This window comes from Talpa europaea (genome assembly GCF_964194135.1).
Source record: "Talpa europaea genome assembly, chromosome: 4".
NCBI classification, from domain to species: Eukaryota; Metazoa; Chordata; class Mammalia; order Eulipotyphla; family Talpidae; genus Talpa; species Talpa europaea.
In genome coordinates this window covers 73,335,444-73,354,509 of record NC_140070.1, presented here as the reverse complement: position 1 = coordinate 73,354,509, position 19,066 = coordinate 73,335,444, and the positions used below count along the sequence as shown (strand labels likewise).

The following is a 19,066-nucleotide window of genomic DNA, read 5'->3' as shown; positions in this document are numbered from 1 at the left end:
TCCCTATTCCCTTCTGCCCTCAAGCAGTGTCCAGTTGCTTAGCAACTGGATAACCACAGACAGGCTGTGGTATAGAATTTTTGGAAGTCACACTGGCTCACAGTAGAAAATGTAATTCAATTGATAGAGAAAGAAAGCAGACAATGCAAAAAACAATTCAGGTGGAAGTAATCTGCATGCAAATGGCACATCAAGATGGATTTTCTACCTTAGTATCCTACCTAGTCCCTTCCAAAAAAGTAACATCAAAATTTACTGATCTATTGGAGTTTGGTAACAACCTTTAGAGTGTTTTTCTGAGAATTTCCAAAGCACTTATTACAGCAAGTATCTCTAAATTGTTGTACTCATTGTTCCAATTGTTTTCTGCTAATTACACCAACCTTACCTTCTACTTTGCAATTTTAACTCCCGATATAAAGACAGTATGTTTTCCTCACATTTATTTCAATGTAAAGAAATTTTTATAGGAATCACTTTCCAGTTTCCTTAAGTAGACATTATTTCCTGAAAATCTGAGAATTGGAATCTTGATTATTAAAGACTAAAAAAGATGTATTTTTAAATGTTTTGCCTTTGTGTTGACTATTATCATAACTCAAACATGAAACCATGCCTGTTCATACACATGTTATACAAGTCACAAGAAAATGTCTTGATCTATAGTTTTGTGTCAAAATTATCTAAAAAACACCCATAATGTTAATGAATTCAAAAGTAAAATTATAATCACGCAGTAAGTTGATACATGATCACATTCAACATCCATTAATGCCCCATGGAGCCTGTACTCCATGAAGTTCTGCACAATTAAAATAAATATATATGAAACATCCTGAACTATGGAATAATGAGCAAACAGTCTTGAAACATGTCAAACTAAGGTCACTAATTTTTCCATGTTAACACCTTATGTCTGAACACATATTGAATAACAGGAGGAGAAATCTCCAGGGCTGTTTGCTGACTGCTTATCAATTAGATTAGAGTCCCTCTGAATGTCCTGATCCCTAATTATATAGCTGTGGAGTGATCAGAGGCAAGTCTTTGCCAATGTAATTAACATTTTTTTAAATGTGAGATTAACTGGATTTGAATCACCTGCATATCTTGCTTACAAGGTTAATCTCTCTTGAGACAGTAGTGTTGTTTGGCAGTGTGGTACTATGTAAAGCACAGCTTTCAAGTAGTCAGGTCAATTTAGTTCCAAATTGGCATTCTGGAAAATCCAACTCTGTATGTGACTGTAATAAAATCAAATGCCAAGTCTCACGCAGTTATGTCAATATTCAGAAAGGAAAATATTCAATTTAACACAAAATATATCATAAATCTGAAATGGCGTTGCCTAATATCTCCCAAGTTTCTTTACATGCTACACTGAAATAAGTACCCAGTGAACAAATTTCTCTTTTCAACTGTACTTATTCTGAACATATCTGTAAAACTGGCAATGAGTGTGCTGTGATAGCTATTTCTAGGACAACATTAACAATTTTAAAATAAACTTCACTTGACATTATAAAAGTAGTGTTATGGCAATAATTACATAGGTAGAGTTCTTTAAGACTTGTAAGAAAGAGACATTAGAACCGATCACTGCTTATAAACCTTAACTTCAGCTGACACAGAAAGACCTGTCATGCTGTAGTGTCTATTAAATTGAGACGTCAGATGGCTTGCTCTAGTATGCCTTCTTTTTATTTAACTGGGCAAGTTTAGGTAACAGGGGTTATGATAGCCACTGACTGTGAATTATTGTGTCCTTCCAAAACAGACTGAAAGATAATGATCAGTCTGTCTGCAGTTAAATAAAGCCTGGTTGCATTAACTTCTCTTGCCAAGAATTTTCTTTGTCTTAGAGAAATCATCACGCAAAGGAAAGAAGAAACATAGGTAAGTACTCTTAGAGGAAACAAAAATCTCTCTCTTTCCATGTTGCAGAGGGAAAGTGTCATGTTATTGCTGATAACATGGTATGATAGTACTGTTGAGAACAAATGACCTATATATGCATGTCACTATTACATTTAAGTATTTAAATAGGACTTGGATCTGTCGGTGGTCATGAGATATTTGTTAAATGAGTGAATTAAGAAATATTTTGCTGTTTTTAAAGTTTGAAAATAAATATTATATAAAATTATATTACATTTAATAGCTATCTTTATTTTAATAACATCTTATGCGATGAAATCTTAACTGAAGGTTACAGTTTTTTAGTAAAATGTTCCTATTTCCTAAGATTTGGTTCTGAAATATCTTCATCATTTCTTAACGCTGGATATTTCAACTACACTCAGCTTATCAACTATTAGTGCTCATCCAATAACTGAAATCTTAAGTCCCAACCTCTGTCCTCATCCCTTGAGAATTGTCCATTGCCAGGATGATTCTGCCGTGAAAATCATCACTGAAACAGTAGTCTTTCTAATGAACAACAATTAAATATTAATGAAGAATAATAAAACATTTGCCATTTGAAGAAAGCCTCCAGTGCAAGAGACAGAGAGTAATGTTGAGAAGAGGGAGAAGAAACTTAGAAACAATAGAAGCAGAATACATCACAAGAAAATTTTATTTAAGAGTGTTATTAAAATCTTGAGACACAAGAGAAGTTAAAACATTCATGAAACAAGAACAGAGTACTATAAATAAGGAAGAAAGAGAGACTATAAAGGGCAAAGGAACTTTAACATGGGTGAATACATTTGACATGGAAATGGAGTAGAAAAATGGAGAGGTTATTTTAGAGAGGGATTGCTTAATAAGAGTCTAGTAAGTAAAAGAGAAAAGTACCAAGCCAAGTTATAATTTGAAATATTTCAGAGATACAGAACATAAAGGCTCTAAGATAAAAAAAAAAATGAAAAGTGCTCACATGTATAGAGATCAGAAGACAGTAGACTTATCAAGGGTAACAGTGATAACTATATATTAGAGGGTGACTTTAATATTCTTTTTATTTATTTAAGGTGACTTCAATATTCTAAAGTATTTTAAAATACTTTAATATTTTAAAAATAAAATTCTACAGGAGCCTCCCTGATGGCTCAAGGGTTAAAATCTCAGTGCTACCAAGCTATCGCCAGCCACTGCAGTATGAGTTCTATTCCTGCCAGGGAGTTAACCCACATGGCAGAGCAGACCTCTCCTGTCTCATCCACTGCTCCCCTCATCAGTGTATTTCAGTAGATCCGCCTGTTCTGCTCCCCACTCTATCTCTGGTGAATCCACTCACCCCCTGCACCTATGGCCTACACCCCAGTTCTTGTATGCATAAATAAAAATAAAAAAGTAGACTTCTATAACCAAAGTATTAATTAAATTTTTAATAAAGACACTTTGGTCTGTAATGTACTTGAGGCTCCACTCAAGCAGAAGGCAGGAGAGAAATATTGTGCAGAATATAGGAGTTAACTAAGAAAGAATTGATTATGGAACACAGGAAATAGAATCCATAATTGAAGAAAAGGGTAAGTGAATACCAGGATGGCATTTCTCAAGCAGATCTAAGTGGCATTCAGTCTAGTCAAAATGGGCAGGAGTCCCCCAGTGGAACTATGTAGTTAATCGAATTTATAGGATTTTAAATGTGCAGTAGAGATTTCAAGAAAAATTTACAACAGATATATAGAAAAACAAATAAAAGAAAAAACATTTATTATTAATTCAAAGAAAGCAGATATAATGGTAGAAAATAAATGCCACTTAGCTTACAGTTGACAATATTTACATGATTACATTAATTCATATGACCAAAATTTCTAAAGCCAATATAATAGGAGAACAAAAGGAAGGGAAAGTAAAGATGAGAAAAGGGGAAAGAGGATATAGTAGTCAAATAATCTTTCAAAATAGGAAGTCAAAATAATGAATAAATTTGCATAATAAGCAAATGCATATGGAAATAAATCCCACAACAGAAAGATAAAATAGGCTCACAAAGATGTTCAAAGATGAGAAGTGTGAGTGTGAGTGTGTGTGTGTGTGTGTATGTGTGTGTTTGGGAAGGCAAAATATTTCTGTATTTCATTATGTTTTTGTAATACTAATAATTTGTATTTGAAATGAAACATGCAATTTTTTTTTCTGTGTTACTCTGAAAAAGCATTTGAAAAATTCAATTTGTTTTTGGTTGATTATTTTTTTTTAAAGATTTTATTTATTTATTTATACAAGGACTAGGTACAGTCAGAAGTGCGGGAGGGTGAGAGGATTCACCAGAGACAGTGGGGAACAGAACAGGCAGACTGATGAAGTACACTGATGAGGGGAGCAGCAAAGTCTGCGCGCCACGTGGGACCTTTGAACCAGCGCTGCAGAGGATGCGGGCAGCTTCGCAGTCCAGTGCTCAACCACTGCGCCACCACGGGAGGCCCAGTTTTTAGTTGATTATAAATGACAGTTAATTTTGAACAAGGGGTATCCCAATAATTAGATATTTAATTATAAACTTTAACTATACTTTCTATCTCTTCAGAATCTTTAGAGTTTAATTAACATAAGTGAAGTGCTATCTAGGGTTCTTATTGAAATTTTCAGACAGTGCCAGAGATTTTAGTGTCCATTTAGGATTTGATAATTATTTCTGATATTTAGACAAGGTCCTGCCCACTTAATTAGGATATTATTCTATGGACAGCAAATAATAAAGAAGGACAAACAGAAAAGTGATTTATTGAAGATGGCTCAGAAATATTTTTAAAGTTGAGCTATACTGATCATGTTTTTGCCTACAGGCAAGATTTATATACCATTTTTATGTATAAGTTCTGATTTTTAATTAAAGTAACATTGCATCATTATAAAATTTTCAGGTGTACATCATTATAAATCAATATTTTAAGTTCACCAATCAAGTCTAATTCTATTCTTCACCATATAATGGATCCCTTTAATCCAATATATCAACTGCAGCTTTCAAACTAAAATACTTCCAAGTCTAAGGCCACTTATTTAAAAAATCAAAATACTGGCAGATCACTCTTGTATACTCTTGTATAGGCAAGAACCTTTGTATAGGAAAGAATTCTTTCCACTGTATTTCTTGCCATTTATAAGTGAATTTTCTGAACAAGTATATATTACCAGTTACTTTTTCAGTATAAACATCTTGAAGTAAAGACTGAGCTTCAAGGATATTTTTAAATGTCCCATAGCTACAGTGGTTACAGGAGCCAGATTGTTTAAAGTAGAATTGTTGCAACATGAAAATAAAATTGAAAAGGAGGGGAAAATGTAACGATGTTTATATTTGTAAAACTTAGGTCAGAAATAATAGTATTTGCCAATGAGGAAATATAATGAGGTTTATAAGCAAAAATTGTACTGGGATCCAAGAACACCAAAGAAATGCAGATTTCATAGCATACTGGTTGTGTTTATGTCATGAAGCATACTATTTATTTTTATATTACTATGCATTGGGGAATCAAGCTGCAGAAGGAGTCTCTTTCATGCAAAACTTGTCACATCCTTGACTTGGCTCATCACTACAACATTTATGTTTTATTTCTGGGTTTAGGTGTTTTTTTTTTTTTTAACCAATAATGGGATTTTTATTTTTTTTCCCTCAACTTAATTTTGTATTTATAAACCCTTAGGTCAATTTTGACTAGTTTATACCATCCGATCACTGTTTCTCAGCTTCCTAAATCAATTCGTCCTGAGGTACTGCCTCTAGAACAAATTCAATCTCTTTGGTTTATGGCTATTTTCAAAATAATTTAAAAGTTCTCCTGTAACTCCTGACATGTTTAGGGATCTCCTGCAGTTCTTGTCATGACTTTAGGGAAAGTATGATAAATATTTCATGACACAGGCACATTATTGGTAAGTCTGATTGCTTGGTAATGACATTAAATCCTTTCAATTTCTTTCTAAAGGCAGAATTTACCAGTGTCATGCAACATTTTCTACTCCAAAGCTTATGCTCTAGAAAAAAAAAAATAGCAATGTATGTTTCTTTAAATAGAATAGCTGTATTTGTTGGTTTTCAATGTTAATGTTCAGTGGCCACTAATTTTATATCTTTCCAGGCAAAACTGTATTTTTTCCATTACAGACAAAGTACATTTTAGGACCCTTCTAGATGACTGAATGAAATTTAAGGTAAACTGATACTTCTGAACTCTGCAGTACAGAAATGCACATGCATATTTTGAACAATTTTATTTTATTTTTAATTTTATTTAGGCATATAAGATCTGGGTGGTAGGCCAGTGATGTGCGGGGTGTGGTAGTGGTGTTGAGAGGATTCACCAGAGAAGAGTGGGGAACAGAACAAGCAGACTAACTGAAATACTGAGGGGAGCAGCAGGTGAGAGGGGGGAGGTCTGCTGTGCCATGTGGGTTAGCTCCCTGACCAGGGCTTGAACTCATGCCCACAGTGGCTGGAGATAGCTTGTTAGTGCTGAGACTTTAACCCCTGCACCACCAGGGAGGCCCTGAACAATTTCATTTTTATAGTCAATGCCTTTAACAAATTATGGCATTTCTCCTGGCTTTGTCATTTGGGACTTCAAGCTGCTTAGTGTCCACCAAGAGTATTACCAGTGATTACTCCAGAGACCTACACTTCAGTACACAATCATCATGCTCTGAATGGATGTAAACCATAATAAGGTTTCTGAATGATAGCATTTCCCAAACTGCAACACAGGCCTTTTTAGGAACCTATGCAGGATTTTGATGCTACCTGTGGGCATGTCTTGTGGTGAAGGATGCATCCTTTCATGCACAGAAGCAGAAGATTATTTTACAAGCATAAACATCATAATGATCTTTTTGAAAAAAAAAAAATCAAATTTTTTTCTGCAACAGTTAAATCTTTTACTAAGGTTTTCTTAGGTCAATACACAGAGAGACAAAACCACCGGTGTGTGTGTGTGTGTATGTGTGAGAGAGAGAATATGCAATACATATCTCTATCCAGATATCTGGATGGGATTTTGATGTCTACTAAGTTAATGTTTCATTTTGCAATACCTTCATGATTTCTCCAATTTCCTATCAGTGTATTTCTTTTTTAGTCTTTCACACTGCATTATAGTATTCCCTTTACTTTTGTTTATTTCTTCCAAATTTTCTCTTTTATATTGCTTTCTCCATTTCTATGCTATAGATTTAATCAATTTTTAGCTTATTAGTTGAAATATTCAATCTAAAGAATTCTTAAAATGTCTTTGAACTGCACTCTAATTTTTAAAACACCTAGCAGATAACTTGATATATGTATCACAGTGGAATGACAAACTTCAGACAAATGTAATATTCTAAATAGACTTTCAGAAAGAACATTTTTCATATTCTGATGGAAGGCAAATCCCTATAATTGTGTTACTAAATAAGCTAAATTAATGTTTCAGAAGTTTTGTTTTTCATTCACATCAAAGATTTTATCTGAAAGGCAGAACAAGAAAACCAGACAATTCTAGCACGTCACAACTTATCACGTGTTCTAAGTATCTGTCCCTAACACGGTCTGGTGTCCAGCATGAACAAACTAAAAGCAAAGAAAATAAAAGCAAAGAAAAAGTAGACATAAGTAGCAATTTCCAATTTAAAAGAGTTTTACCAAAGACAGTCAATTCTGCAGGATCACTGTCTCTTTCTCCCACCATGTTGGTACCAACACAGGTATACATCCCTGCATCACTTTTCCTGGTATTGGAGATCATCAGCTTTCCACCACGGATCTGTTAACATGAGGGAAAAGAAAACAGAAAAGAAATTGAACAAGGGAAGAAAACAGGAAAGGAAAAGAAAGATCACTAATATATAATTTTGAACAAGCTTAATTTTACAATGATATGATGTTTTTGAAGAGACACAAGATAAGAATATGTTTTCCTTCATTATTTTTTAATTTCATTGGGAAGCAGAACTCATGTAGATATATTCTCACCAGAGATATTTCAGACTCTGAAACCTGTTATGTCATAGAATAAAAAATCATCAACGTGTTATCAATTGCATAAGGTAGATCACAATGAATAGTATGTCATAAAAATGACCAGGGAGGGCACCCCATTTCTCTTGAACATGAGCCTGGCAATATGACTTGATTTTACCAGTGGGAGTAAAGCAATGTTTTCACCAGAAGAAAAATATTCTTGCAAAATGGGACTTGCTTTTGTTTGCCACAGTTAGAACTTTGAGATTATTGAGGGGACAAGTCTGAGGTGGAAGACGAGAAGCCATGAAGAGAAGAAACCGAGAAGCGCAGATGAGAGTCAGTCAATTGCCAGACCTGCAAATCATCCTAGAGCGCACAGCGCAGCTGCCAGCATCCCTTTAAACTGGCCACAAAGGCAGGAGAAAGCCTGGGAAGGACTAGCTAAGCTGGTCCTGAGCAAAGAACTGTCAGTTTACCATAGTTATCCTGGGCCAAATAAAACAGTGTAAGTCACTATATTTTAGGGGTGCCTTGTTACAAAGAAAAAGCTAAATGATAGAAACATGAGCTAGAAAACCTTTGAACACTGATTTTACTCCATCACCAGGAGCACATTTTCATATGCTTGTTTCCCAAATGCGGGCCTTTAGAAACCAAATTCCTCTTGGCATGCAGACCTCTCCTGCCACCCGCTGCTACCCTCAGCTGTGTACTTCATCAGTCTGCCTGTTCTGTTCCCTGCTCTGGCTCTACTGAATTCTCTCACCCTCCCGTGCTTCTGAGTGTACCCAGTGCTTGGATAAATAAATTGAAAAAAAAAAAAAAAAGAGAGAGAAACCAAATTCCTCTTGGCAATGTGAATTTTCAGTATCAACAGTTCAGCCTAGAATTATATGAATTTATGTTGTGATTGCCTGCAAGACTTACCTATTCCTGTGTCATGTTGTGAATGTAAGAAAAGAAAACCTCATTTGTAAGATTTTTTTTTTTTGGGGGGATAACATGGACTTTTGGTAGAAATGGCACATTTGTTCAGGTAAATGAGACATTATTTTTAAATAAAATATATCCACTCTCAAGTACTGTATACTGAACCTAAAAATTACACAAACATCAAAACGTTGATACATTATCTATTTCAGTGGACTGGGCTTCCCAAATTTCACATACAAATGTTGAGTGAATTCTCTAAAAAAAAAATAAATAAAATGATTGCATGCCATTCCACTTTTTCTACTGCTTTAACTTTTTCTGGGTGTTTCATTTTGAATATTAATCAGCCACTGAACCTCATCATCAATTTCCTTTGAAAACAGTCTATTTTTCTACATGAGCAAAACTGCATAAACAGTCACTTGTATTTTGATTTTCCTTATCTGTTAAATTTTGAAAATAATTCACGCATAAAATTCTAGTTATAAATATTAATAATTGGAAAGTGTTTGAAATGTTCATTAACTTAAATTATGTCCTCTCATAATAAATTTTGGAAATAGTACTAAAAGAAATGTTCCAGTTAACATGGTTTATGGCCATCATTTACACTTTAACACACATGTACTGCATGATCAATAGATGCTTTTGGAGATCTTAAAAAAAGCTAAAACATCAATATTCTACTGCAAAGATGTATTTCCATATTCAGATTGGTGTAATTTTTCATATATCATGTACATTTGAGTTATATAATATTTGTCTCTTGGCGGCTTCGTGCCAAAGTTTTGGTTTTTGTTTACCATTTTTCAGTCCTTTCCTTACAGTGTAAATGCAACTAGCATTCAAATATAGTTGTATAATTTTGCTAACAATAAGTAAAAGATTAAAATACATCCATTGTAAGATTTGATATTCAGTCTCTGTACACATTTAATTTAACTCACACTTATTCTTTCTTCCTTGTCATCGATTCGAACTTTGTCTTTTTTCCAGTAGATGGTGGGTTCTGGGTGTCCCCGGGGAGGCTGACACTCCAGAATTGCGGGCTCTCCAGCTGCCACTACTACATCTGTGGGATTTTGCCGGAAGTCATCTCGTAACACTAAAGAAAAATAATTGTAGTAAAGAAAATTCAGAAACAATCGTTTTTTCCCCTAATGAATGTATTATTCATTTATTATATAGCAATTAGTTCTGAAAGTCCACTTTGCAAGACATCACTTAAGATTCTATAGATGATTCGACAAATGGCATAATCCAAACCTATTTTCCAACAATTTTTTTATGTAACCTTTGTGGAGCCTTTCTCTGCCATGATTTGTCTCTGGAAAATCTTTATGGACAACATCATTTGTTACATTAGGAAAAAAAATTAAGTGCACTTGTTAGGCACAGAAAAAAATGGTGATATGCACAAACTGTAATACTTTGAACATACATTTGAATTTAAGCAGTTTAAATAACTAGTGTTTCAGATAATGTTAAAACAGACTCCAAAAATAGTTTTTACATCTCTTTTCTTTCAAATACACTGGGTGGGGGACAACAACTTCCTTCTCATTTCTTCAGCAATAAGGTTCATGACTACAAGTATAACTTTCTTTTTCAAAGAGTAACGTTTACACTAAAAGTCCCGGAGACATTTACTGAGAACAGCGCGCTAAGTATCTTAAATACTCAAGAAACATCCTAATGCTCATGATTAGTGGAATGGCTAGATGATCACACACTTATGCTGTTTAATATGATTCAAAAATTGAGATAAATCTAAGAAAAATAAGATGAGAAATATTCATGATACAGTTTTGAAATAAAAACTCAAGGTAAAAAAAACCCCTGTACCATGTGGTCCTATTTTCTATAAAGAGAAAACACATATTCATGTATGTATGTAAATACATTAAAATGAAGTGTCAAATTATACTAAAAGCCTGAATCAAGTCACATGCACATGGCCTGTGAGCATGTGTGCATGTCAGTCTGGGAGGGAAAGTGGGGTGAGAACCCTTTGAGAAAGCCCTTTCTGGTGACATGAATATGGACAAGATCCACACTGTTTTCATTACACTTCAGAAGATAGACTCATTGTTCACCCTTGTAACGCACTAGCACCCACATACACAGGGCTACATTTTCATTCTCTCTGCATCTCCACCTGCCAAGCGACATCTGGGCAGCGTGACATTCAGAGCAGAGATATCCCTTATAGCAGTTTTGCCAGTCTGAACTTCCCCTCCTTTCATTAGGAGAACAGCAGGTTGGACCTCCGTTGTAACCTCCGAAAATCTGGCACGCCAGGCTCTCCAAATGTCACCTATCTATCTGTGTGTACTTTTCCTCTGCTGGCAAGATGAAAAGCCTGGAGACACGAGTCAGCCCTATCAGATTGCAGAACACTGGGCTTTTTTTTAACAAATAAGGGTTATGTCTATTTGGGGGTAAACATTCCCCAAAAAGGAGTTGAAACCATCTAATACATCACATGCCTCAAGTTTTTCTACCTTTCCTAATTGCCAGTCTTTTCTTATTCTCTGATATAACACCACTGACAAGTTTGTTTCCTAACTGTACATAGTGGTAAAACAAACGCACACACATACATACATTCTCTCTCTCTCTCTCATATATAAAATACATATGTGTGTGAGTCTAGAGAGATAGATAGAGAGACATAAATTTGCCAAGCTTTTTGAAATCAAAATTAGGCAGCTTCTGCTGGCCTGTAATATAAATCACCCACTACAAGAGGGGATTGATTCAAACCAACCCCGTTGGTGTCCAGTAATGAGACCACTTCAACACTCTGCTTCTTTTTGAGCCAAGTCTCTAGGTTAATTGTCACTCTCCAAATAAATAAAAATTCCCTGTACAGAAAATAGCTCCAGAGAGACAACTGAGAGATTTTAGGGCTTTCTTTTCTTGTCTCTTACAACACAGCCTTTTACACAGTTTTCCATTTTAATGAAGTCATGGCCTTTTATGAGATTAGAGAATCTTGTCTCCTATTGGCAGAGCAATAAGAAAGAATTCAGCACAAATTGCTCACTCTCAGCTTATAAGCTGATTAATATACTGCTTTTGCTGCTAAGAAGCTGCATTCCAGTTTAGCATGGTGAACTGCACATTTTTTTGGTTCTCTTGTCTAACTGGCAAGTAAGGTGTGACTTATATGCATAAGGATTTGCTTCTGAATGGGCTGAGGAAAGTGTGCATTTAATGCCACTGTCAGGCATGGGGATAAGAACGGGTTAACACTGTGGTTCCCTCTTGCAGGTAAATCCTCTTGGGAGAACTAGCTGGTGAATCATTTATGTTCTAAATACAGAACAGCTGCCTGTTTATGCAATGTTAAGAAGTGTAAAAATATGGCAACAGGGTGGTGATCATCCCTACAATATCCGGTACTGGCAACAAATGGTGTTGTGGCAAGCTTACAATCTGTTCCAAAATGACACATCTGGCCAGTTGAAGGACCTTCTCCAGAACTGGTCTCCTAACAAATGAAATGCCAAAAAGCCTCTGCTCGAATAGTACTTAAGACCATTGCAAATCATTCAGAAACATACTGTTAGATCAATTTGCAACAAGCCAAATTAAGAGGTTAAAAAAAAGGACCTTTGACATCGGGAACAAAAAGGAGAGAAATATCAAAACAAACTAAGAACTGCGACTCTTAAACAATATAACATGTGTTTATAGCATTCACCAAAAAAAAAAAAAAAAAAAGAAAAGAAAGAAAATGACTTCAATTTGCAAATGAAGCCAAGAAATCTTACATCAACTGTAATTTCAGGCTTTCAGACTATTCACCCAGAGAGTAGGGTGAGATAATAATATAATTGGTACTGCACCCTCTTCAACTTGCAAAATGCTCTTTGGGGTTTGTATAGTACTCAGTTAATTCATTTTTGCTTAGTGATTCCATTTCTTTTACTCCAAACCTTTAGGGAAATAAAATGTGCTTCTCCTCACTCTTTTGCTCTATTTCTCTTCCCTCCACCCCCAACACTCTTTCTCTCATAAAACACTCAAGAAAAAACTTTTTTTTTTTTCCCCAGCAAGTTTTAGCACAGTAAACAGAGAATCCTAGTCTTAGGAAAAAGTAAAATCATTTGAACTCTTCCCAAATTGTTAAGAAGCATACATGATTTGATATTTGCTTATGCTTCTGAAGTTTGTATACCACTCACAAACATAAGCAAAGCCAAAAAATATCATTTATCAGTTCAATATCTGTGCAAACAACTCATTTCTATCTTGAATGTTGCCCCGTGCTATACCATATATGATAAAGAATAGATGTTCTCCATAGTAAAGACTTGACAAATATGATGGACATAAGGAAAGAAAATGGTCTTGTAAATGTAGAAAGTTAAGCAAGTCCAAATTGAGTCAATTCTTTTTTTCTCCATAAATTTCTATTCTAAAAAGAACATAGAGCTATATAATTCAAGTGTTGTTTGACATGTAAGCCAAAGCAAGGATGTCCTATAATATATATATTGATCAAAGTTCCAAAAAGTTCTTTATACTGATGAACCAAAACAAGTCTGATTAAAGTGACAAAAATTAGGAGCAGTAAGTTAAAAATAAAAAAAAAAATAAGATATAGTAGGTACACTTTTATTTTAGTACTTCTTTACAGATCTAAGTTTAGTATACAGGGTTTCAAATATCCATGGGACAAAAATAAATAAAGGAATGTAATTGGCTATAACCCAAAGTTTCATTTCTGTACATGAACTTCACCCACCGATTCATAATAGATCTTGGATTATATTTGCATGCTTTTTACATTTACATGCACTGTGATTTGGGAAGTTATTCTGGAAATTTGGTGTGTTTGATAAAATATACTTCATATTTATGACAGAGATTTGTGACTAATCAATTTTGCAAGCATATATTGAACAATGTCATATACTCAGTACAATCTATACAATTAATATAAAACTAAAATGCATGGATTCAGTCTTCCAACATAGGTCAGATAAATGTTTTCAAAAATGATTCAAGCAGGTCTTTTCCAATATCTATCACCTTGGTATGTGTAACTAGACTCAATCAATGCCCTAACGGTAAGAAGAAGCTTGTACCTTTCCCCTAATCCCTCTGCTTTATTCCTAATCTGAGAAGTGATCACTATTCCCTGGAATGACCTAGAAGACTGTCATTTGGGGATCTTACCATATAGGTTTGTCAGTGAGCCTATCCTCTCTATCTGAGAATATCATATTTTTACCTTTAAAGATGAAAACATCACTTCCTCATCAATGAGAAGTACCCTCCTCTTTTCTGGACCCAGGTCCTTTAGCACAGGATATAAACCCAGTTAACCCATTTTACTTTCAAATTGAAAGTCTTCATACATATGTTATTATGTGTTAACTTTTGCTCTAGTAATCTGTCTAGTATTAATGTGTTCATTTGCCCCGACTCAGAAGAACACAGATGGGTGAGGAATTGACCTGTGTACTGACAAATAGCATGATCTTACCTATAGTGGTAATGACCACTAATGACACCTAATGATGACCCCTCTGTGACCTCTAACGATCATTCCCTCTTAGCATTTATTCCCTGTGTAATTCTCTCCCCTTGACCTTGGGCTGGAGCCAGTGACTTGCCTTTAATGAATAGAATATAACAAAGGGATGGAAGGTCACTTCTGAGAATAGGTTATAAAGCATTATAACTGTCATTTTTTAAGCTCTCTCTGTTCTCCCACCTCTCTGAATCTCTCTCCCCTCAGATGTCCCCCACCCCCTCGATCATGCACAATGCCCTGTTGCCAATAGAAAGGCCCACCTAGCAAAGATCTGAAGAGCATTTCCAGTCAACAGCCAGTGAGGAACTAAGGCCCTCAGTCCAACAATATTAGAGGTCCTAAATCCAGCTAAGAACCATGTAATTCTGGGAGGAGAAGTTTTCCCCCAGTGGAGCCTTTATATAAGACTATAGCCCTGACACCATCATTGCAACCTGTAAGAGATATTAATGTAGAGGAATAAAACTCATGTCTACATGATTGACAGTGAGAGAGTAAATATGTACTATTTTAAGCCACTAAATTTTGTAGGAATTTGCTATGCAGCAAAAGCTAACCAATATAATGCCATAAAAGGACTTTCACATTTAGTTGTGCCTTTAGAGCATAATCTGTGACTCCTACTTCCCTTAAAATTCCACATTCATCCACCACTAAGTCCTCATCTTTCTATCCCACATCAATAACTCTCAAGAATTCTTTTTCCTCAGTTAGTAAAGACAAGGTAAATAATTATTCAATTATTTCCATTTTAGCTTAGTAGAAGAAATTATTAATAACAATGGCATGACACTGTAGAGCAAATGCACTTCTGGAAGATACATTTCTGAACTGCAATTTACACATTCTTTCAAATAGTTACCGGAAATGTGGAGTCTAAAGTTTTTTGATGAAATAAGTCATACACACCCTTGGATAAAGAAAACCATCCACAACAAACTCAACTGATCACGGGAAAAGTCATTTACAAGTAAATTGTAATTAAAAGTCGGAGTAGCAGCAGCGAAACCTGTCAGCAACCCAGAGCAACAATGAACACAGGGCTTCCTGCCAGCAGGAATTCTCTCTGCATGTGCACATGGACAGACTTCTCAGTAGGATTGAACCCTTATCCCAAATGATGCTTATCTGGTGCCTGGTAGTTTCTAAATACAAAATTTGAGAAAATCTTGAATACTTAGAAAGATACTAAGAAGCCTTCAGCTACACATGTAAATCATATATGAAATTATGCACTGGTTTTCAATAAGAAGTTTCTTAAATTTGCTTTTTTGGATCAGTCAGCAGGCACACATAAGGACACTTTTGATGTCCTATTTTATAAGTAACTGCACTTCTATAACAGCTAGTGTTTAATGAGTACACATTTTGTGCAAAACTTGGCATCACAGATATGCAACAGATCGTTAGAAATGACCTATTGTAGTAGATAAGTACAGTTTCAACTCTGTGTGTCTGACACTAGACTCTACATACGATCATTATGCTACACTGATTTGTAACATCACCTGCTTCTATTTATCTTGTCCCTTCTGACCTATTTCAGAATGTTCTTATCTCCTTCTTGAATTATTGCAAGCATGTTCTATTTGAAGTTTTTCTGAGTTCTTTTTTAATCTATCTATTGTAGCTATAATGAGTTTGCTAAAATGCAAATGTGAACATGTCAATTGCCTTTTCACAACTTTTTCAATGGCACTTAAGATAAAATTCTTTCCTTACTATGGTTTCAAATGTTGCTGAGAATCAGGTCCCTGCTTGTATCTCCAAGCTCATCAGGGACACGGAGGCTATCCTCACTCCCCAGACATACAGAGTAGTTCTTACTGTACATTAGCATATGCTGGTTTCTGCTTGAAAATCTCTTTCAAATCCCCCTTTTTTTCCGTCCATTTTCCTATTTCTTCCTTCAACAGATACACTGTCTTCTGTGTCAGCTTTGGACACATTCATAAGAAAACCCTGTACTAGACAAGTAGTGCCTCCTCCACCCCCTCCTCAAAAGGGCTCCCAACTTGAAGGACATCAGAAATTTTAATTAAGTGCTCTTAATTGGTTGACTGAATTGATGAACTCCTCTTCAAGAGATAGGCTGTAGTCTTTTCTTGTTATATAAGATAGCCCACAATGTTTTAATTTGATTTTAAAATGTCATTTATGAAGAACAATTTAACTTGGTTGAATTTAAGAGACAGAGTACTTGACCTGACTACCTACAGGCTCATATATCGCTAAATTAAAAGCCATCCAGTTCAAGAAGGTCAGGAATCAATCACTCAAAGAAACAGCAGATTTATGTGCAATAGTAAAACTGGTAGTGCAGATTATAGTGTATAATAGCAAATATCACAATGGACTAGAAAACAATGATAGCCCTTTCTACAACTGATACACATTATTTCTCAAATCCCACTACCACGAGCACCACCTCTCATGTGAAGTCGCCAGGTGTAATCCTAACCAGTATTCAAGGCAGATCTATTCTACTTCCAAGGAAAGCACACATTGCTCCTGCTGCACGAAGTGGCTGTTGTAGACAGCCATGCTGTGACCCCAGGGGGAGCTCCAGCCTCGGGATATAATTGAGGTCATACACACTGGGAAAAACCTGGGTTCTTGATGACCTAACTGGACAAATCAATACTGAAGACTGTACCAAATATGGACTTTCTAGTTATGTGATCTAAATAACTATGCTTTCACATTTAGCTCAGCTTAAATTGAGTTTCCCCTCTCAACAAAAAGCTGTACCGACAAGCTATAATAATGCCAATTTTTTTTAAAGTTTCAATGACAGAAAAACAAAATAAATTGAAAGAGGAATCATCATTCACCAGAAACTCCTTTGTTATATTTGATCAATCAAACAAAACATGGTCAGGTCGGTCACCAGTGAAATAGACAATATAGTCTGCCTGATAGTTAGAGGACAGGTCGTAAGTGGTTTCTTCTGCACAGAAGGGGAATAGGAAAGAAATAACTCAGTAGGGAGACATCCTGCTACCGCTGTGCAAGCTGACTCCCTGGCAGCTCTGCAGCATGCTGACAATTCCAAAAAATGAGAAGCTCTCATTCCCCCAACCCCTCCACCTCCACTAAGACTCCATGTGCAAGCAAATTCATTCAGCAAATGATCCAGATAAACCAGCAGTATGAATTGGAGCATGTTGAATAAACAAGAATGCCCTGTGACTTGTTCATTTTCAAGTCATAGCATTTTGTGAAGTCTGGTATTCTGCAGGGAATAAAACATACAAACACACAATTCACGCAAGAGGAATGGCCAGCTCCAAGTTTCTTAGCCAAGCCTTTATTATTGAATCCTTTTTTTAGCCCTGTTCTGTCCTCACCCGCAATATAATTTGAATTCCTGCTAAGAGTGCCAAGTTTTCCTTAATGTTTTCCATTAATGTTTAAAACTTGCTGAAGGATTCTTTGCAATTGCATGGAAGCATCGTGCTCTCTGTCATTTGTATCCACAACCCCTGTAATGCATATGTTCTCCTTGGGGACCAAGTGTTGAGATCATTCATAAACTCTTGGATCACATGTGGCACTGCAAACTGGTGACATATGACCGCGGCAGACTTGAGGCCTGTCTCTGGCAATCAGTTCCTTTGGTTTGAGTAAAGGAGCCAGCAGTTGGCATAACTTCAACACTTGGAGAAGTCCTATTTTTGGCAGAGCCCAGCATCTGATATTTGACAGGGATCTGCATAGCCTATCCATTAACTTAAGAGGAAGTTGTGGATTGAGGCTAATTAATGTTTAATCAGTTTCTCCCTCTTTTTTTTTCCCTTAAAGAACTATTGTCCACAGAACTGTTCATGTGGTATTGCTACCTCCAGAATTACAGTTTCAAAAAGTGGAGTCAATTTAGAAACTGTGCCCAGATTTAGTATGTGAGGAGTCTGGTGTCTGGAATGACAACCCAAACATCAAGATGATGCTTTTCTTTACAGCAGAACAAAACCTTTCCACATCCCCAAAATGTTACCTCTGCTAACCAAACAATTTCCTTCTAGCATCTGCCCAATCAGAGAGACTTCAAGTTTTGGTCACAGTGGTGCCTATAATTCTGAGTATCAGAAGATATATTCAATTTAAAAATAAATACTACATAGTCTAATATTTAAAAGAAAGAAAAAGCATTAAATAGCATTTTTCAAGACGGTGACAAAAGGGAAGTCCCAAATTATTCCAACACTTTCTCAGGATCTAGGTTTGGATACAGGTAATATAAATAACAGAGTAAATAAATAATCACAACTTACTTATAGGATTTACATTTACAGGGTGATTACAAATAACCATCTGTCTGCTTCTAGTTTTTCAATCTGATTCATCTCCCATGAGTCTCAAGTCTTCAGCCAAAGCAGTTAGGCTGTTAGGTAGTAGAAAAAATTATTGCAGTGTTTTGTAGAATGACATCTTTGCCCACTAATTCCAATTTTCTCACTTCTCACTTAGTCCTCATTCTTTGATCAGAGAAAACAGAAATTTGAGCTCAAATATCATTTATGCAATGATTTGCATAAATACTATTTGTACAAAAATAAATTCAATATATTTATATATTTGTTTAATTGCACATTTAAATTCAAACTATAGGGCCTCCCCAGCGGTGTTGTGGGTTGAGCACAGAGCTATGAAGCTGTCCACAGCCTCTGCAGCGCGGGTTC

General features: G+C 35.6%; 1 protein-coding gene across 1 annotated transcript in view; it reads right to left on the bottom strand.

The window, feature by feature from the left end:
* The window catches only part of ROBO2 (roundabout guidance receptor 2), a gene marked incomplete at both ends in the record, with an annotated part of 564,315 nt that overhangs the window by 157,580 nt on the left and 387,669 nt on the right, over positions 1 to 19,066 (bottom strand). The window contains 2 exons of the mRNA XM_084232633.1: positions 7,580 to 7,700; positions 9,781 to 9,938. Of these exons, the coding sequence (XP_084088759.1) occupies positions 7,580 to 7,700; positions 9,781 to 9,938 (279 nt within the window). The remainder of the gene's footprint in view (positions 1 to 7,579; positions 7,701 to 9,780; positions 9,939 to 19,066) is intronic.